This window comes from Cnephaeus nilssonii, assembly GCF_951640355.1.
Source record: "Cnephaeus nilssonii genome assembly, chromosome: 16".
NCBI classification, from domain to species: domain Eukaryota; kingdom Metazoa; phylum Chordata; class Mammalia; order Chiroptera; family Vespertilionidae; genus Cnephaeus; species Cnephaeus nilssonii.
This window is the reverse complement of record NC_137087.1, coordinates 14,487,136-14,507,732: the sequence shown is the minus strand read 5'-3', so window position 1 is coordinate 14,507,732 and position 20,597 is coordinate 14,487,136. Positions and strand designations below refer to the sequence as shown.

At 57.3% G+C, this 20,597-nt stretch overlaps 1 protein-coding gene across 2 annotated transcripts in view; it reads right to left on the bottom strand.

The window, feature by feature from the left end:
- Positions 1 to 1,376: 1,376 nt before the first annotated feature.
- DLG5 (discs large MAGUK scaffold protein 5) overlaps positions 1,377 to 20,597 on the bottom strand; it is a 112,026-nt gene continuing 92,805 nt past the window's right edge. For both annotated transcript variants that reach the window (XM_079793977.1, XM_079793978.1), the window contains exons 18-32: positions 19,523 to 19,635; positions 18,821 to 18,910; positions 18,376 to 18,526; positions 16,281 to 16,443; positions 16,062 to 16,195; positions 15,440 to 15,586; positions 14,120 to 14,303; positions 13,386 to 13,534; positions 12,430 to 12,600; positions 11,412 to 11,608; positions 8,234 to 8,377; positions 7,873 to 8,000; positions 5,931 to 6,040; positions 4,790 to 4,899; positions 1,377 to 3,428 (exon numbers count right to left, since the gene is read on the bottom strand). In XM_079793977.1, coding sequence (XP_079650103.1) covers positions 3,325 to 3,428; positions 4,790 to 4,899; positions 5,931 to 6,040; positions 7,873 to 8,000; positions 8,234 to 8,377; positions 11,412 to 11,608; positions 12,430 to 12,600; positions 13,386 to 13,534; positions 14,120 to 14,303; positions 15,440 to 15,586; positions 16,062 to 16,195; positions 16,281 to 16,443; positions 18,376 to 18,526; positions 18,821 to 18,910; positions 19,523 to 19,635 — 2,095 coding nt within the window. In that variant the 3' untranslated portion in view covers positions 1,377 to 3,324. The remainder of the gene's footprint in view (positions 3,429 to 4,789; positions 4,900 to 5,930; positions 6,041 to 7,872; positions 8,001 to 8,233; positions 8,378 to 11,411; positions 11,609 to 12,429; positions 12,601 to 13,385; positions 13,535 to 14,119; positions 14,304 to 15,439; positions 15,587 to 16,061; positions 16,196 to 16,280; positions 16,444 to 18,375; positions 18,527 to 18,820; positions 18,911 to 19,522; positions 19,636 to 20,597) is intronic.

Sequence of the window (20,597 nt, the reverse complement as noted above, 5' to 3'; positions counted from 1 at the left end):
TCGGCCTCAGAGCTTTGTCTCAGCCAAGAAGAGGCCCGAGGCTTTGGGCCAGTGCTTGGCTCCTAACCCAGACTCCTTCCGTTTCTGTCCCTAACCACCAGGCGTCAAGCTCGCCCCCAGCCTCCCGCAAAGCCACGTGCGTCAGGGCTCCCGGAGCTGGGGTTTGCTCAGCCTCTGCAGGGCCAGGGGCGGTCGGCACAGGTGTCAGCACAGGAAGGGCCTTGGAGATCACCTAGTGACCCAGGGGTCCTCAAACTTTTTAAACGGGGCCAGTTCACTGTCCCTCAGACCGTTGGAGGGCCGGACTATAGTTTAAAAAAAAACTATGAACAAATTCCTATGCACACTGCACATATCTTATTTTGAAGTAAAAAAACAAAACGGCAAAAACACCCGCATGTGGCCCGCGGGCCGTAGTTTGAGGACGCCTGAGTCTGTGCTGTCTTTGGAGGCCCAGGCACCGAGGCCGGTAGCCATCCGTCCAAGGCCTCACGGCTGGAGCTGTCAGCTCTGCCTTTCTAGAAAGACCTGAGCCCGCCTGCGACAGACACCGACCTGGGCGGAGACACAGGGAACAGTGCCCCCCACCCCACCCCCACCTGGTCTCAGTGGCTCAGAGCTGAGCAGGAATCCCCTCCCCGGGCTGCTGGCAGTGTGCCCAGGCTGCCCTGCACGGCCTCGGTGCATCCCGAAAGCGTGTGGTCTCAGCAACTTGACTGGCCCTCCCTCCGTTTTTAAAAGGTGGAGTGAATTTGCCTTGTAATTATAAAAGAAAACTGTTTCCCATAGAAAATTTGGAAAATACAAAAACATCTAAAGAAAATAAAATTACTTATAATGCCCCAAGTGCAAACTGTTAAGGTTCGGGCAACATGACTGAACCCTTTAAGAGAAACCGTTCCTAAAACAAGCAGCGCCCCCTGCATACATTTACCCTATAGGTGACAAAATTGACGCAGCACTGCCCCCTGAGGACGGCGCTGCGTCTGGGCTGCGCAGGAGGTGTGGGCAGCTGTGCTGGATGCATGTGGGTAGGGCTGTGCCCCACACAGCTCTAGGCCTCCTGTGGCCACCGGGGAGGCTGAGTGCGGGCCCACGATAGAACCTGCAGGAAAGGACAGGGGTTGGCCTGTCCCCACAGCAGCAAGAGGCTTTTCCAGGCCCTCAAGCTCCTCCACGCAAGAGAAGAGGGCTCCTCGGTGCCCCAGGCCTCGGAGCCTTTACTGCAGCAGCCTGGCATCCTGGCTACTTTCCCAGCCTCCCGCCCCTGGAACACAGGCTGCTCCAGAGAGCCCCGCAGTGCTGGGCATCCTCACAGCCCCGCCAGGCTGCCCCCCTCGCTCCAGGCTGGGCCTTCCCCCTGCAGAAAAGACCTTGGCTGGACACATTATGGGGTCCCTTCCCCTTTGCTTTTCAGGGCCCAGCCAAACCTACACCCTGAAGGTGAGCACCTGAGGGCAGGATCTGAGTCTTGCAATCAGCCACCTGTTTGCAACCTCACCCACGCTGTGCAGGACAGATGGGCAGATAAAAGGATGCACGGATGGTCGCATGGGAGGGGAGAAGGGAGTCAGAGAGAGGCTGATGCGGCAGGGAAAAGGGCTCCTGATTACACTGGAACTGGAAAGAGCCCACACATCAGCTGGCTCCTGCTGCCGGGACGAAGGAATTTAGGAAGAAAGGAAAGTGGAGGGAGCAGGAATAGACGGGAAAGAGTGAAATACAGGCGCCTTCATCACAAGTTACAGAAATTGACCTTTATTTATTGTACTAAAGTCTGTTTTGCTTTTGATACAAAGTAAGGTTTCATTACAGAAAATCCCAGTCTGTCGGAACAGTACCTGTGCACACTGTACCATCACAGTCCCACTTTCTGCAGCTCAGAGCAACGCCCCGAGTGCGCGTAAGACTCGAGACAGCCTCGTGTCTCAGCTGTCTGAGCTAGAAACTTGTACCTGTAAAACAAAGGGCAGCATTGAGGACCCACACGTGTCTCTTTTTGAACAACTGTGCAAGAAAATATATCCCTTTTTAAAAAATGTCAGTATGGCTAAACTACCATCTAGTGTCTAGAATTACAAAGGATAAAATGAAATCAAAGATTTCTTGCTAGTAAAATGAAATGTTAGGAACAGTATTAAAATATAGGCCCTACCCCAGTGACACACAGAGCCCGGTACAGTACCTATTAACAACAGGACGCACAGTTTAGGGAGGAACCACATCAAATCTGCAGCCAGAGGTACCCAGCGTCAGAAGTGCAAAAAAAAAGAAAAAACAGAAGTCCCAATGAAGACATCCTCAAGGAGCACTGGGCATGCCGGGAGCGCTGCAGCCAAGACTAAGAGGTCCCGCCCGCTTTTTAGATTTTGACGGTGACAACACTAATCACTAGGCTTCCCCGAAGACTCTCAACTCAAAGTCTGAGACACTTTTCATGTCCAAAAGAGCTGGCGTGTCTGCTCCCTCTACAGTTTGAGAAGTACCCTGCAAACATTGCACTGAGAAAGGCTGTCTATTTACAGAACCCACAAAGGACCAACGGCATGCATCGGCTTGGCCTCCTGCCAGAACCAGTCGTCAGCGTGAGCCCGAGAGGCTCCGAAGGACAGAGAGAGGCGGAAATGATAAAGGCAGGTGGAGGAGAGATGAGAGGGCGAGCAGGCAGGAGGGAAGGTCTGAGACGAGTCTGTGAGATGCCAGGGTCGCCTGCCCTGGTGCGGGCGGGGAAACCACTGCCGCTGGCGAGTCGGCCCCACAAAGGCACTGGTTCTGCCACCACCAATGTCCAAGCATCTGCCATGGCGATGTCCTTCCAGGAGAGATGCCACCGAGGAGTAGGTTTTTCAGAGCTCTGGTCCCACCACGAACCTTCTAGAGCAGAGCAGCCCATTGAGGTTCCAGAGTTATTTCGTTGAAAACAGGAACAAAACCAAAACACGAAAGCAACACGGGATGGACAGGGGCAGGGGCTGGGCACCAACAACATGGGCCGTTCAAGTAAACAGAAACAACCAAATACTTAGAAAGGCTTGTAAACTTGTGGTATGAAAGGTTCTCTGCAGCATCTCGGATCGCTGGCCTCGGAAGGCTGGTGTGGAACCTCTAGCAGAGTCCTGGGTGGTTATTGTTTTGTCTTAAAGCACACGTGTGAGGAAGACGGTCTGCTGGGCTGGGCCCGGGGCCACGCGTCTCAAAGGGGAGCAGCTGGGGCCCTGCTCGTGGACCCTCCCCCGGTGCTCATATTCCGATGGACTCTCAGTTAGAGAAGCTGAGCCAGGCCCGACGCTGGTGACAAGCCGCCTCCGTTCCCAGCACAGCGGCCTACGGCGGGCAGGCTGGAATCCACAGGACTTTGCTCTGCTCTTGGCTGACCAAGGCCATGATCTGATCGCAAATGCTCGACAGGGCTCCTCCCTGGACGACCCCTGCAAAAGAGGAAGACCCCAGGTGTGAGGCAAATAAATACACCCTTTACTCTCTGTTTCTCCGCCTACTTTGAGCTCCTGCCTCTCCTGTCCACTTTCTTCCATCAGCAAGAAATTGGGGAAGAAAAAGAAGAGTTGAACACAAATCACTTTGGCTTCTTATCTGTCTCTCTGGTCCACTGTTCAGTAGGATGCTGAAAGCATGGGCTTAAATGAAGGTGGGTGTCAAACTCTGCCAGGCTTCCCCGGCCCCTGTCACAGGGTAACCGGATGTAACCCTGGGCATCACATGTGAGTAGGCCTGGTGCCCAGTCTCGCTCTTGGGGAACCCAGCATATTGGAAAGCCATTTGGGGGGCGTGTTATGAAGGTCTGATCCGCAGCAGAATTGTGCAGGAAACAGGGGTTAGGAACTGGATATCCCATGGACCAGAGAGGACTCCCAGCAAAGACGTGACGTTTCCGTGTATGTCCCAGCCCTGCTCACAGGCTTTCGACACCACGGGCCCTGAGACACCAGCCAGGGCGTTCAGTGTGCTCCACAGAACACGCAGTGGACAGAGCGTGTCTCAGGTGCCCGTCACAGGCATGCACAGGACTTGCTGGGGAGCGCTAGAAACTGCTATAGACACGTGACAGAATCTGTGGGTCTGTTGAATCTAATAAAGAAGCAAGGCCTGTATTTTATACGTTTGGAGTTTTAAATCCTCATTTCTCTAGTAACTGTTAATGTATTTGACTAAAATACTGGTCTGTGGTGGACTGGAAATTAACACACACACATACACAGGGAAGCACCAAGGTTGGTTCTGAGAACCGCTGCTCGCGAAGCACAGATCCCAGCAGCCTCCATGCTACCGACAATCAGTGATGGGCAGTCCACACCTCTCCGCGAGCACCACCTATTAACCCCCCACAAATGACTAACGTTGTGGAGGAGGCTGAAAGCCATAGGGTCAGCGACAGCCAGCAGCTGGAGCCAGGCCTGTTGTGGTTTGCTCTGTTTCAAAGACCAGGGATGGTAAGGTCGCAGCTTTTCTTCACCAAACCTCAAGGCAAAACTGACCTGCCCGGGGGGTGCTGGGAGCACAGGGTCACGGCCACCCCGTGCTGCCGCCCGGGAACCCGGAAGCTGTGCTACAGGCTCTGAGACACACCTGCCACTGCACACGTGACAAACCTGGGTGGACAGGCCAGACCATGGCCTGGGGCCAAATCAGGGAGCTTTACCTCTCAACCTATTGAATTCCTGCACTGCCCTGTGCCTGCCATCAGAGCATCTGAAATGCGTGTTGGCAAGGGCATCACCGGCCCCCAGCAAGCATGGGCTGTGCCACGTCTAATTCTCTTCGGGACACCTACCTGTGAAGTACCTACTGTACTCCTGCTCAATCTTCTGAGCCGTCTCAAACTGCTCTTTGGAATGCCTCTGCGTCACCTTGTCCTTCAGGTACACGGGGTCTCTCTGCTCCCTGTGGGGACAAGCAGGGAACCGAGTGAGCCTCGCGCTTCCCCAGGTCCCCCTCTTCCGTTCCTTTGTCCAGAGTAACAGGACCCCCGCCTGCTCCCTTTGTAAGCACAGCCGTAGCCTGCAGGCTCCATGGGGAGCTCTGGGCAGAGGTGGAAGGGGGCACCCCCATGCACGCACATGAGCAGACACCCCAGCAGCCCCCGAGAGCAGGTACCAGAAGCTTGGAAGCACAAACGGGCAAAAGGGAGGGGCCTTGATGAGCTGTTAGCCCAACTAGAGGTCGGGGAGCAGAGGCTCACCCATGACAGCCTGCTTCTGGCGGAGCTGGGCGCCCTGTGTCCTGTGAGCACCCGGCTGAGGCCCCCTAGCTCCTGTGTCCTGTGAGCACCCAGCTGAGGGCCCCTAGCTCCTGTGTCCTGTGAGCACCCAGCTGAGGGCCCCTAGCTCCTGTGTCTGTGGGCACCCAGCTGAGGCCCCTAGCTCCTGTGTCTGTGGGCACCCAGCTGAGGCCCCTAGCTCCTGTGTCTGTGGGCACCCAGCTGAGGGCCCCTAGCTCCTGTGTCCTGTGAGCACCCGGCTGAGGCCCCCTAGCTCCTGTGTCCTGTGAGCACCCGGCTGAGGCCCCCTAGCTCCTGTGTCCTGTGAGCACCCGGCTGAGGCCCCCTAGCTCCTGTGTCCTGTGGGCACCCAGCTGAGAGGCAGGAAAAGGGAATGGGGACAGGGTAGGAGTGGAGCTCTGCAGACAAAGCTGGACATACTCAGAGCTAGGGCAGCACCCGAACAGGGCAGAGGGGGCGGGCAGGGAGGGGCTGAGCCAGGCTAACATTGCCCGGCTCTGAACGTGAGACAGCAGCTTGAGGCGGAAGCGTCATTCCCACATGTGCTGCCTATTTCAAGGCCGACAGGCTGGTCTCATTCTTCCACCCCCACCTGTTGCCCCAGCCCCACCACCCGGTGCCCCACCCCCACCACCCTGGCTGTGGGAGCAGCAGCCCATCCGGCCCCAGGCCAGGCCCAGGAGCCCCCACCTACTTGATGTGCTTGGCGCTCTTGTAGTGGATGAAGATGACGATGGGGTAGATGTGCATGTGGTGCAGCCGCTCGATGGCGTGGGGGGCGACGTCCAGCAGACAGTGCCAGTTCTGCGGGGGGCGGGTGGAGAGTGAGCGCCAGGGCCAGGCCTGAGGGCCGGGCCTCGGAAACATCGCAGGCCTTCTGGGACACCTTCCGCTTTCTCTGCCACCAATGGGGCCCACCCCTCCCCTCACAGGCTCTGCCTGTCTCCACAAATGAACACCAAGTCTACCCGTGAACAAGGAAGCGAGACCATCTCTCATGAAGACACGGCATGACAAACGGTGGGGAGGCTAACCCCAAACTCTCTGCCCACAGCTGTCAGCACTGATGGGGTCAAGGCTGGGAGCCAGTGCCCAGTGGGGGCTGGATGGACGACTGCAAACTTCCTTTCCTGCCTCTGCCCAGATATGGTGAACTTTTTAAGCGCTACCCCACCTTGCCCTCCGATGAGCAGGGCCTGTGGTGGCGTACGGGACTGTCTGTCTTTGGGGGACTGTGATTGAAATGTGTCCCAGGGTCCCGAGCCTCCAGGCAGAGTGTGAGCCAGAAGAAGCCCACGGCACCATGCCTTTGGCTCTCCCCACTGTGGGCTAAGTGCCTGGGCTCATCACTCCGCCTGGGCATCTGCACTTACAGCTCTAAGAGGCCCGGGAAGGCGGGGCCTGAGGAGCACCCACAGCCTCGAAGGTGCCTTTCGCACACGCCGTGATCTGTGATGTCCACTTTCCCTTATGCAAGTGGACCCCAGAACCTTCCAGAGCCTAAAGACCCACAGCAAGGGCTGCTGGCCCACCCAGGGGCAGGGTCCTGACGGAAGCCCTGGGCCCTGTCCCAGCAAAGGCACAGGAAAGCTCTCACCCAGCTCAGCAGACGTGTGTGGGACCCAGCTGCAGACCTCCCTGGAAGAGGCACCTGTGCACAGGGTGACTCCTGCACCCCTCCCTCACACCCCCTACACATGATGACTCCTGCACTCTCCCCTACACCCTATGCATAGGATGACTCCTGCACCCTCCCCTACACCCCATGCACAGGGTGGGTGACTCCTGCACCCTCTCCTACACCCTGTGCACAGGGTGACTCCTGCACCCTCCCCTACACCCCATGCACAGGGTGGGTGACTCCTGCACCCTCTCCTACACCCCGTGCAAAGGGTGACTCCTGCACCCTCCCCTATACCCTGTGCATAGGGTGACTCCTACACCATCCCCTTATACCCCGTGCACAGGGTGACTCCTGCACCCTCCCCTACACCCTGTGCACAGGGTGACTCCTGCACCCTCTCCTATACCCCGTGCACAGGGTGACTCCTGCACCCTCTCCTATACCCCGTGCACAGGGTGACTCCTGCACCCTCCCCTATACCCCGTGCACAGGGTGACTCCTGCACCCTTCCCTACACCCCGTGCACAGGGTGGGTGACTCCTACACCCTCTCCTACACCCCCTACACATGATGACTCCTGCACCCTCTCCTACACCCCATGCACAGGGTGACTCCTGCACCCTCTCCTACACCCCGTGCACAGGGTGACTCCTGTACCCTCCCCTACACCCCGTGCACAGGGTGACTCCTGCACCCTTCCCTACACCCTGTGCACAGGGTGGGTGACTCCTACACCCTCTCCTACACCCCCTACACATGATGACTCCTGCACCCTCTCCTACACCCCATGCACAGGGTGACTCCTGCACCCTCTCCTACACCCCGTGCACAGGGTGACCCCTGACCGGCTTCCTCTTCATGAAAGTGGAAGCACAGAGCAGCCATGGGCCAGCCCCAAGAAGGCTCATCCGGACTCAAGAGCATGGGTGAGCTCACCGAGGGTCTGGGACTGCACGGGGCAGCACCCAAAGGCTCCAACAGGTGCAAACCCTCAGTCTGAAGCAACGGGTACCTTTTCTGTGATCTCCTTTATGGAAGCCACCGTGGTCACGTCAAAATGGCCACTCCTGCGCTTGTAGTCGACAAACAGGCAGTCTTTGACGCCTCGCTCGATGGCCTGTTGGGAGGCCTTCATCACCTCTGCAAAGCAGACACAGGCCTCAGGAGGCGGCACCGCAGAGCGCCCTGCGGGGAACTCCAGGGGGGCCACTAGGACCCAGTCCTGCCATCCTCTCTCCAGAGAAAGAGCCACAGGCTACTCACCGTCTAACCCAAGTCAGAAGGGCTCGGAAACAGTGTGGGGTCGGCCCAGGAGACTGAGGGAAGGGGCACGGGGACGAGCATGAGGAGCGGGTGGGGGGGGGGGGCCTTACCCAGGGGGCATCTGCAGAACTTGCTGGGCTCCTTGTTCACCAGCATTTCCTTCACCACGTCCAGTAACGGCCCCAGAATCAGGACGGGCCTCAGGGAGGTACAGTCTACTTTCTGGACCCGCTGATAGGCAAGGCTCACTGAATCTGAGGGAGGGAGAGGGGCAGTGTCATGGTAACCGCCTGGGGTGAGGGAGGGAGAGTGGGTGGGGACACAGTGGTCCTGTTCTTGCTAACCCCAGGCAGGCTCACCCCTACACTCCACAAACCCAGCACCAGGCAGTGTGGCCAGATCACCAAGTCTGCCTGGGACTTGCCCAGTCTTAGCACTGGAGCCCCACATCCCGGGCACAGCAGGGCACAGTCATTCTGGGGTCCAGCACAACTCCCAATCTGTGAACACCCAAGCATTTCAGCACTTCGTCTGCTGAAACCTTTCCTTCTGTCTTAGGCCTGCTCACCCACTCCCTACTCATTCTCTGCTCTAGGGATCTGTTGCCCAACAATGCAAACATACTTAACGCCACTGAGCTGGATACTTAAAAATGGCTATGATGGCAGATTTAATGATATGTGTTTTTACCACAAAAATATCAAATGGCAACTAAAACTAAAATGTGCAATTTCTGAAATAAGAACGAGATGGATACAACAGAAGAGTGCATTGTGAATAGGAAAAAGGTCAGGAGAAAGCACCCAGGCTGAAGCAGGAGAGAACAATATGGAAAATGTAGGGGGGGAGTGTAAAACACATAGGGGAAATGGTCAAAGAAGTAAGATAGATCCCTGGCTGGTGTTTCTAGGTAGTTAGAGCATTGGCATACAAACCAGAGAGTCGTGGGTTCGATTCCCGATCAAGGGCATGTACCTGGGTTGTAGGTTCAATCCCTGGCCCTGCTGCTGGTCGGGTACAGGAGGCAACCAATTGATGTGTCTCTTTCACATCAATGTTTCTCTCTCTCTACCTCCCCCCCCCCCCCTCACTCCCTTCCTTCTTCTCTTCCACTCTCTTTAAAAATCAATGGAAAAAATATTCTTGGGTGACGATGAACCAAAAAAAAATAAGATACAGAAGGAGAGGAAAGAAGAGCACAGAAGCAGTTTTAAAGAAACAGTGGTCAGGCATTTTCCAAATGACACAATTTTCCAAACTCTAAATATATGTGCACTTTTCCGTACATATATCATCTATACTAATAAAAGGGTAATATGCTAATTAGATCGACGTCTTCTGGACGAACTTCCGGACATCCTTCCAGACAAAGCCGTGGTGGCGGGGCCGAGGCAGAGGTGGTTAAGGGCGATCAAGTCAGCAGGGGAGAGCAGTTATGGGGATAAGGCTGGCAGGGGAGAGCAGTTAGAGGTGGTCAGGCCAGCAGGGGAGAGCAGTTAAGGGGATCAGGCCAGCAGGGGAGAGCAGTTAGGGGGATCAGGCCAGCAGGGGAGAGCAGTTAGGATCAGGCCAGTAGGGGAGAGCAGTTAGGGGGATCAGGCCAGCAGGGGAGAGCAGTTAGGGCAATCAGGCCAGCAGGCAGGTGAGTGGTTAAGAGCCAGTGGTCCCGGATTGCAAGAGGGATGTCCAACTGTCCGACATTTCCCAAGAAGTCCTGGATTAGAGAGGGTGCAGGCCAGACTGAGGGACCCCCCCCTCCCCGCCCCCATGCACAAATTTCATGCACCAGGTCTCTAGTACTTCAATAAAATGAAAAAAGAATTAGTCACCATGGGTTAAAAAAAACACAAAACACACTACTTACAAGAGACGTTTAAATATAAAGCTACAAATGTTTAAAGTAAAAAGATAGAAAAAGATGAACTGTGTGAACACTATCCAAAAGAAAGCTGGTATAACAATAACACCAGACAAAATAGACTTTAAGGCAAGAAACATTACTAGAGATAAAGATGTACAGCTCATGATGATAAAAGGAACAGCTCACCAGGAAGATATAACAATTCAAAAGCTGTATGCACCTAAAGACAACTTCAAAAAACAACTGATAAACTAAAAGGAAAAATAGACAAATAGCTATTTTTCAGAGATATTAATATATCCACTGAGCACACAACAAATATACCAGAGATGGTGTCTATGGGAGAAAGGGAATGGGGATATTGAAAGTGGAGATCAAAGAAATAAAAGAAGAAAAGAAACAAAAAACTAAAGTGAGAAATCCAGGAGGTTGGCAGATTTTTTCTATTAAGGGCAAGATGGTAAATATTTTAGGTTTTAGAGGCCAAAAGGCAAAATCAATTACCTATAAAGCCTGTCTTTCTTACATTTTACCATGTAAGAACCCAGTCTCAGCAAGCAGGCAGTGGGCTACACTCGGTCCAGGGGCTGTGGGATGCTAACCCCTATCCTGACTCAGAGTGACAGGGAGCCTAAGGCCTTAATTTCAGACATTAAGAGGGGGAAGGAGGGGAGAGAAGGAGGGAAGGAGAAACAGCTGCCTGCCTTCTGCTGCTCACTGCCACCTCCACACCCAGAAGGGCTCCTTTTCTAGGATAGCGGACACATTCCCGGGTCCTAGGAGCAACATGCACAAGCACCTCCTGCTTTATGGGACGAGCACACCCTCTCTTCAAGGGCAACCCGCCAGGGGATGTCTGACTCCCTAATATGCAACTCCAGGCCGGTCAGCACCCAGCCCTGGGAGGATCTAGTAAAAACCATTAATGGACACAAAAGTGAGGCCAGAAAGGGGCAAAGATCTGCAGAGACCAGTGGTCCTTGGTCCCCACCAAGTAGTGCCTGTCCTTCTTGACTGACAGAACCTGCGTCACAGGAGGCCAGGATGTGCCAACTAAAACCCTGCCTGTTTCACGCTCTTGCACATGAGAAGCTGCAGGGTGGGGCTTCTGGGTGAGCTGTTTCAATAGCCACACTCAGCTGAGACACACTTTCCTCCTTCCTGCTGCCGGGACATGGGCGTGATGGCTGCAGCTGCAATGACATGTGGTGACCATGGGGAGGCCTTGAGGAAGGAACCCACATCCTACAGACGGGAGACTGAACACAGTGGCACCACCACTCCAACCCAGACACCTAACTCTGGACTACTTCTGTGCAAAAGCAAAGTAAACCTCCTCTGTCTTATTTAAGCGCTTGTGAGGATTCTGCGGTCAACAGCAAACCCCATCCTGAAGGCCCGTCGGCAAAGTGAGCTCAGCCACTTGCCTTCAAAGAGTGGAATGGAGTCATTGGAAAAGGTGTCCAAGGCGAGGAGGTCTTTCCCATCTTTGGACCCGCTGCGTTTGTGCTTATGTTTTCTTCGAAAGAAGGACCTTCGCGCAGCCGCGGACAGCGTCTTTGAGGCGTTGCTGTCATCTTTGACTTCGGACATGCTGAGCCTCCTGGAGAATTCTTGGTCCATCCTGCAGCCACAGGGAATGGCCGAGCTGGGAAGGGCCCATCTCCCGCCGCCCCCCCGCCTGCCCCCGAGGAGGGCGAGGGCTGGAAGTCCAAGCTCCGCCAATACTCCTCTGCAGGCCTCCTGGGCACTTCACCCACCCCTGCCACCGAGGAGCCCTGGAACCACTGCTGTGGACCAGCTCTCAGAGCAGGCAACGTCTATATTCAGATGGCGTCCAAGGACCAGGACGGCCTGCGCAGGGAGGCACTGCAGGCTATGCGCCCTGCCCAGAGGAATGGGGCTCTGGTGCACACGGCAGCACGCACGTCACGCTAAGTGAAGAAGCCAGGCACGGAGACCACAACTCTCTGATCCCTTCCCTACCAAAGCCCAGGACAGGGAAACCTACAGACACGGAGAGTAGACTCGTGGCTGCCTAGGGTTAGAGGAGGGGCAGGGAAGGCAGAGCGGGGCAGCTAAAGGGGCTAGGGCTTCTCAGGCGGTGAGACTGTTCTAAAACGTGTGCTGGTGGTTGCACTATCTGTGAATCTACCAAAAGCCACGAATGGTACACTTGGAGTAAATGTATGATATGTGAATTATACCTCAATAAATCTGTTAAACATCTTAAAAAGCTGTCTCCTCAGTTGCCATTGTGCTTCTGTACAGCGCTGACTCACGCTCGGCAGTGACTTACGCTAGGAGCAGCTTTCAGACAGCGATTTTGGAAGATGAGTCGACCAGAAGCCGAGATGCGAGGCAGAATGAGTCCTCCGTCCTGGGGGCGAGTGCCACAGGCACCACCCCGCCCCGCCCCCACGTCCTCCCCCACAAAACACTCACACGTATTTGCTGGGGATCTGCCCGCGCTGGATCTTCTGGGCGTTCTCATCCAGCTGCCAGGCCATCCAGGACCCAAACGTGCCCTGGGGCAAGGTGTCATCGACATAGAGGATGTCGTCTTTCTTAAAGCTCAGCTCATGCTCCACCTCCGCCAGCCGGTCGTACAGGGCCCTGCGCCAGGCGACGAGGGAGAGGATCAGGAGCCACAGCCTCGACAGCCAGGCCCCGGGGTACGCTCTCCGCTCTGAGCTTTCCCAGACCAGGGTCAGGAGCTGCTGTCTCTGCTCGTCCGAAGAAGGGAGCGGGCTTTGCTAACGGGACAAAGCAGCTGCCTTTCCTCCCTGAGACCCAGGGCGCCCTGGGGGGGGGAGGGCACCTCATGCCATCAGGCAGAGAACTTGCCAAGGACCAAGGGCAATTCCACCCCTCCGTGAGAACCTTTCCTTCTGCCTTCCTCCCCGAGTCAAGGCTGATGGTTCCTACAGACTGGAAACTCCCCAGGATGGAAACATGTCACCCCACCTCGGAGGGGGCCCTAGAGACAGGGACCCACAGCTCATGGTACACAGCTGACCAGTGCTCTTATTCTTTCTGTGGCCTCAGATCTTAGAGCACCCCCTAAAAGCTGCCAGGTGCACGTCCCCCACACATTGAGGACACTGTGGACACACTGCGGAGGATCGGCCTTCCTGGGTCGGGGGAACATGGGAGAGGAGGGCAGCCCACAGGAAAATGGGGCTCTTCGGTCTCAAAGGCCCCCAGGCCCCAAACTCTAAAGAGGGAGCCCATCTGGCCCTGCGAGCCCTCAAAGGGTTTTTCTAAGTCACAAGCATCCCCCCATGGGATGCAGTTTGGGGCCCACCCTTTGGGGTGAAAACAGAGACATTTACCAGGAACAGTCTCCATCGAAAGCCCCTCCCCTGGCCCCGAATCCCTGGAAGCCCTGGCACCAGCACCTGATGTAAAAGCTGTCGCCAGGCAGGCCCTTGACCTTGGAGAACTCCTCTGGGCGGTACTGCACCTTCAGGCGGACGCCATCCTTGGGCTTCAGCATCTCCACGTAGACCTCCTCCACCGTCTTGCTGCGCACGTCCAGACTGCCATACTGCCCAGGGACAGGGAACCGGGGTCAAAGGGCAGAGGCCAGAGCAGTGTGGGCACCCATGAGGGGCAGATTGTGGGATAAGGTGTAGGTTCAACATCCCTTAAAGGAGAACCTGCCTGCCTCCCCTTTGCAGGCAGGGCTGGTGCATCTGCCTGTGTCCAGTCTGCCCTCCACAGCAGGATGGAAACTCGGTACCCCCACCAAGGAGGGGGTGCTAGAGACAGGGACCCATCCCCCAGGGCACACAGCGGAGCGGTGTTTTTATTCCCTTTGTGGCCCGGGAGAAAACCTGCTCAGTCCCTCAGCAAGTAACGCCGCCCTTCATCTTGCCTACACGGCTTGTATTTCTCAAGGCCTACAACCCAGCTCCCATCAAGCAGGAGACCCGGAGGGGCAGACACCACGCTCGGCAGATCAGAGTCCTGCTGCCGACAGGAGCCGAGCACTCCCCTCCAGACAGACGCCAGTGCCCAAGCGGGTGCCCGCCTCCCTGTGATGGCCCAGAGGGTATTGGCAGCTCCACGCCCTCCGCCGCCCCCTGTAAAGGAGGAAGCCTGATGTGCAGACAGAGCGCTCAGAACTCACCTCCAGGATGAGGTCGCCCGGCACCAGGCCGTCGGGGCCCTTGGCAGGACTGTCGTCCTCCACCTCAGCCACAAACACCCCGTGCAGGTTCCCACCACACAGATGCACTCCGAGCTCCAGCTGGGACTTCCTGACAAAGACAACTCGTGGCTCTGGGGGCTTCTTGTTGGCATCTCCCACCATCCTTTCAGGAGAGAAATGGAGTTCCTTCAGCAGACCCAGGAGGAGGGCAGGAACAAGGCAAAACAGTGGCCAACGCCCCAACCTGTCTGCTTGCTCCCATGTCCCCTGAAGTCTCGGAACCCAGAGAGCCGGGAGGTCCCACTGCAGGCCCAGTTCTAGTGAGCTGCTGAGGTTTGGCAGAGGTGAAAACGGGGCCCTGGTCGCAAAGCCAGTTGGCAACAGAGTGGGCATCAAAGCCCCTGCTTTCTGGCCAGCTGCCAGCCCCGTGCCTTGGGCTGGGCGTCGCTCCCACCTGGTGGTACTTGCTTTCCTCACCTTGTTCTGCCCGAGGACGGTGAGAGCCAGTCCCACTGACCAGCACACAACTCAGGCGGCACAAGTTTACTGAGCAGCTTCTCAGCCCAGGGACGGCGCTGAACCACGGAAAGGGGTCCCATGCTATTGAGGAACCCACGGTGCAGTGAGGGAGACTAAGGTGCTGGCAACAGACCGAGCGCAGGACGGGGGACGGGGTGGAGCCCGAGGACAGGGACATCAGGGGAGAAGCCAGGTGATGACAATGTGCTGCAGGTAAGTTCCAACGTGACAGACCTGGTGCTGAGGCCACAGAGCTGGCCTCACGCTGAGCGAGGCCGGCCTTGGCTGAGGCCCCACCATGACAGGGAACAGTTCCATGCAGGGCTGCCTGCCCTGGCCCATGTGGCCTCTCCCTGTTGCCCCTCCAGCTCCCATGTGCGCCCCCTCCTCCTGCCCACAGCAAGGCTGCTCCCTCCTCCTGATTGCTCTCCACACCCACCCTGTGCACACCTAACCCCTGCTCATCCTGAACGTCTGACCCAGCTGCCACCACTCCCTGCCACACTCCTGACGGCTCCCTCACGGCCTGCACTGCCCCCCTAATATGTACAAGAGAAACGAGGAAAGCAAGAAAGGGCAGGGAGGAGGAGGGGAAAGAGGAACGGTGTGCTCCCCACCCAGATCCTGCTGGCTTGCTGTGCGGTCCGCAGCACGGCTGACACCCTGTCCAGTGCCCACGCCTCTAGAGGACGTATGTGCTCAGGCCACGACGACGACCCACCTGGACCACCCACTCCCTGAGGCGCACGGGAGGAAGGCTCACAGCGCGCATTTGCTGACCTGGAACTGGGGGCGCTCTGCTTGGCCGGGGGGGTGCCAGGGCCCTCGTCCTGCTCCATCAGTGGGTCAATGCCCGAGGGATGCTCCGGGACCGTAGCACTGCTGCCCTGGAGACTGGAGTGGGTGCTGGCAGGGTCCAGGTGGGAGCTGAGGACACGGGACGGGAAGAATAAGGAGCAGCACGCAGCCTTCAGCAGCCGGAGCCACTCCCTCTGCTGGCGACCAGGCTGGGCTGGACACAGGGACCAGGCTCCTCGACTGCACATCTTGTCCCCCTTGCACAGCTGTGCAGTGCTGGGTGGCAGGGCATTTCCGCCCCTCATCTGCCCTGTAACCCCCAGCAGGAGAACAAACACAGGCAGTGCATGCTCGTGGACAGGGGCTCTGGGTGTGAACCCCCTCCGCCACCACACCCCCAGGGGTGGGCCTCCTGCGGCACCGGGGGACCCATTCATCCCTTTCCACACCCTATTTCAGGAGGAGACATCTTCCCTCTAATATGTCCTTTTTCCAAAATCCCGGGCTAGGCAACTCTCCCCGTAGGGCAGCAGAATGCCCTGGTCTCCAGTGGGGAGCCGTGCACCTGCGCGCCCAGGCGGCCCCTCAGAGGCCAGGCCCTCACCTGGACCGGGAGTGGCTGCTGAGCTGGTGCATGTGCGGGTTGTACTGGGCCAGGATGGTGATGGTGTCACACTGCTGCCCGATGATGAGCCGGGCCTGCTGCTCCGTGGCGCTCCGCAGGTTTATGCCATTGAACTAGGGAACACCCAGAGCGAGCGGTGATGTGGCGGGATGGGGACGCGGGGGCACCGCTTCTCCAGGCAGGGAGGCTCCCGCTCACCTCAAGTAACTGGTCCCCATACTCAAGGCCAGCCTGGTGAGCGATGCTGCCCCCAGTCACCTTGGAGACGTAGACACCGCCCTTCTCTCCACTCACGATGGAGATGCCCAGGGGCTCCGAGCCCTTCTGCAGCTTGACATGGCGCGGCTCCTCCATGTAGGGCCTTGGAAGAGAGACAAGAATTTTGGGGACTGGGACCTAAAGGAAGGGTTTGGGGAAGACGTGAGGCGAGGCATGCAATCAGCTATGCAGACAGGGCCAGGGAGCGCCAGGCGCTCCTATGTGGACACAGCCGGATGAGAACACGATGACCCACCTTTGTATGACAGTGATACACATCCCTGCAACCTCATGCTACACAAACACAACACCCAAATGGTACGGAAGCACCCAGACACAAAGACACAAAGAACGGTCCGTCTGAACTATACTAGCAAATACTAGTATACGCAGGAGAAAAGCACAACGGTTTTCACGTGAGATGAGCTCCCTTACAATGTGCAATTTACAACCCCCCAGTGGGGTCTGAAGATGCCTTCGGAGGAACAGAAAGGCTTCTGGGATGACATTCACCCAAGAAGAGACAATGAAGTGTCAGTGTCTGTATTTACCGGAACACAGGCGGAGGTAAGATGACCATGGAAATTAAGCTATTGCAAACCCAAGCCACTAAAAAGGGAGCCTCCGGGAGGCGCAGAGCAAGGCAGCGGCCATGCACTTGCAGGCCCGGGGGGAGCTGACCACGTGCCAAGGGCCCAAGGGGCTCGGCGGGGCCTCAAGTCGGCCAACCTCAGACTCCTCAGGGAGGAGGACCTGGGCCTGGCAGCCACGGGCAGTCTCAGGAGGGATCTGTGCTGGTGACATCTGGAAGGTGCGAAAGGTTAGAAAGGAGAGGGATGCTCGGAGCAGGAGGACAACCACAGACTCCTGGAACACAAGACAGAAAGACAGCCACGTGACTGCGCTCCACGCTGCCTTGAGCTCTCCCTTTCCGGACAAAATCATGGCCAGAGGCCTAGGTAGGACCAGTAGGAGAGCCATCCCCTGGGGCTGCCCTCCAGCATGTGGGTGGGGGTGGTCCATGTGGATCCATGTGGTGAAGAGAGGTGGGCGGAGGGCAGGCCCCGAACCACCCACCCCTGCCACCCGAGGTGCAGCAATCTCTCTCAGATGCTGACATAAAAACCCTTCCTGACTGGTCTCTTCTCTCCTGCCCCAAGTGTTGTCTCCTCCCAGACTCACCTGCTCTGCAATGCCTTCCTCGACCCTCCGGCTCAGACACGTGAGTCCCGGGCCTGCACCCTCCATCACTTTGAGGCTCAAGATATATTAGAGTCCCAGGCAGTTTAGTTTTAAGAACCCTTAGTGATGCCCTAGCTGGTCTGACTCAGTGAACAGAGCATCAGCCTATGGACCGAAGGGTCCTGGGTTCAATTCAGGTCAAGGGCACGTACCTCGGTGGGAGGCTCCTTCCCGGCCCAGGCCCTGGTTGGGGCTCATGCAAGAGGCAACCAATCGATGTGTTTCTCTCACATCGATATTTCTCTCTGTCTTTCCCTCTCTCCTCCATTCTCCCTAAAAATCAGTGGACAAATATCCTCGGGTGAGGATTAACAAAAAACCCTTAGAGAGCAACCACTCCAACCCCCTCCTCACGCCCCAGCCGAGGAGGATAGCATCAAGGCCCAGGCCGGCCTGCGGGTGTGGCAGAGTGAGTTTCTGGCCCAGGCATCCTCAGTCCCCCTGAATACGCTTTCCTCTGTCCCACCTCCAATCAACACATCTATCTCAATAAAGAGCAGGTAACTGAATCGTCATAGCCACACAATAGACGCCATGAAACCTAACAAATGATGCCAGGACTTACTGACATGGAACAATGCTAAGGACATGCATGGCTGAGAAGACAGGCTGCTGGGACAACACACCAGGGAGTACCGGGTGACCCTCTCAAGGTGGCCTTGGTCTAGGATCAACTCAATCAGAACTCCACCTCCCCCTGCTCCTACCAGGTGCCTTCCCTCGACAGCCCTGGCCCATTTGGGGATGTGCTACCCATCACTGTGCCCGGCACGGACGCCCAGGTCATGCTCACCTGTCCTTTCTCCGCTCCCCGAGGGCCACGGGGTTGACTGCAATTCTAGGCAACGTGGAGGCTGAGGTCTGGGACTGGCTACAAGAGGACAGGGTGTCGATGTTGAGGGGTGACTGCGGGGGTGTGCTGCATTCAGAATGCGACAATGAACCTGCCAAAAAAGGTGTGGGGTAACACAGGGCTCGATCTTGCATCTCAGCTCTCCAGCAGCCAAGACCCAGAGGGAGACATGATCCAGACACGTGGCCCCACACCGCGGCCACAGCTCGTGGCCTGGACCTCAGACGCGGGCTCCACAGGGCCTTTCCACCCCCACACGGCCAGGCTGAGCTGGACTCCGTGTTTACCGACTGGCTGGACTGAGAAGGCAGTCACAGCCCTGCCCAGGCACTCCACTCAGGGCACAGTGTGAACAGCAGGGGAGGGCGTGCTGGGAAGGCCTCACCTCTGTCGGAGCCCACAACAGACCGGGGGTATCTTGGCGTGGATGGGATTTTAATGCGCTCGGCCTTGAACTGCAAGTTGCTTGAAGACCCTGTGTTCCACAGGGGACAGAACTTTAGGCCTGAGAGTAAACACCACCCTCACCCTCTGTGGCCATGACAAAATGCAAAGCAGGGCCCTGCCACTGATCCCCAAGGGGCCTAAATGTGGCTCAGGCGAGAAAAGCAGCTACCGAACGCCCAGTCTCTGAATGAACTGTGCAGACCCAGCCTGCTCCCAAACAGACTCACACAAATCTCACTTCCGTCTCGGAACAGGGGCAGCAACCCAAGTGAGAGAGGCAGCTGCTCACCTGCTCTCACAGCCTGGGCACCGCCACACAGGGCAAGTGCCAGCCTCCACTCGGGGCTGCATTCCCGTAAGTAAAGAGCACTACAGGTCCCCCCCCCCCCCCCCCCGGATGACCGACAAGCTCAGGGGCGGGAGCAGGGCTCCCGGGCCAAGGGGCTGCCAGGAACAACTGCATGGCCACTAGGAAAGCGAAGAGCACAACAGACAGCCCAAGGAACTGTGCGGTGCAGAGCCGCCCTGGGCCCAGGAGGGGGGGCGCCATGGAGAGGCCACCACGAGGCGGGCATGATGCCGCAGGTGGAGACGAACAAGCCGGAACTGCCACTGTGACAAGGCTGAGTGGCGCAGTTACCAAGGCGGGCGCTGGAGGGCAGTGAGTTGGACCCGTGGGAGGCTCGCATCTCCGAGTAGTCGCTGCAGGCCCTGTGGCTCAGGTCCAGGCTCAGGCGTCCCTGGTGCTGGACACTGTGGGAGAACCAGACGGTGAGGGGCCAAGACTGGACGCAGCCCCTGGGAGAAACACAAGTGACAGGCAGCAAGGCCTCCCTCCCTGGGCTGGCAGAAGGGAGGCCTGGAAGCCACTGGCTGTCAGCTGAGGACAGCAGCCTGCCCGCAGCCATGCCAACGGCACATCCACGAGGGCCCTGCACGAGGGAGAGAGAGGGCCACACAAATGGAGCAGGAGCGGCCCACCCACCTCAGCCTCAGCCGGGGTCGGGTTCTCTGGAGGAAGGGCTTCTACAGGGAAAAGGGGCTCTGAATCCTGGGGGGCGCGGGAGTGGGCAGAGGGCCCTGGGGAGGGACCCGGGAGCCTCCCTCAGGAGAGCGTGCCTGGGAAGCCAGAGGGCAGAGAGCCCAGGCATCTTCCGCGTCAGGCCCAACGATGGCCTTTCTAACAGCATCATGAGACCACATCTCTTCCTGCCTTAAAACCCTCCAGTGGTTTCCACTGCACTCCGAGTAAGACTCCAACTCTGCATTATGGCTGCAGACCCTGAGGGTTGGTGCCCTGTGACCTGGGCTCACCTCCGACCCACTCTACCTTTGTCTGGCTCCCCCACTCTGTCCCAAGAGCCCATCACATGCTGTCAGGGGCCCAGGCACAGCACCGACAGCCCTCCTTACCGGGGACTCAGCCCACGTCCTGTGCAGGTGGCTTACAGCAGCATCCTCCCACCAGGCGGCCTCCCCACCATCCAATCTAACTCTCCACCGGCTTCCAACTCAGGCCAGCTCGTCGCCTTGTTTTACAGTTTTCAGAGCTACTGAGCACCATGTGGTATCGCTGTTCACGTTTTCCTATCTGCCTCCCACACTTGAACACAATTGCCACAAGTAGAAGCTTGTCTATTTAGTTCTCCACTGCATCCCCCTGGAACTAGAACAGTCCATGGCATGCAGTAGGTGCTCAATAAAAACTTGTCAAA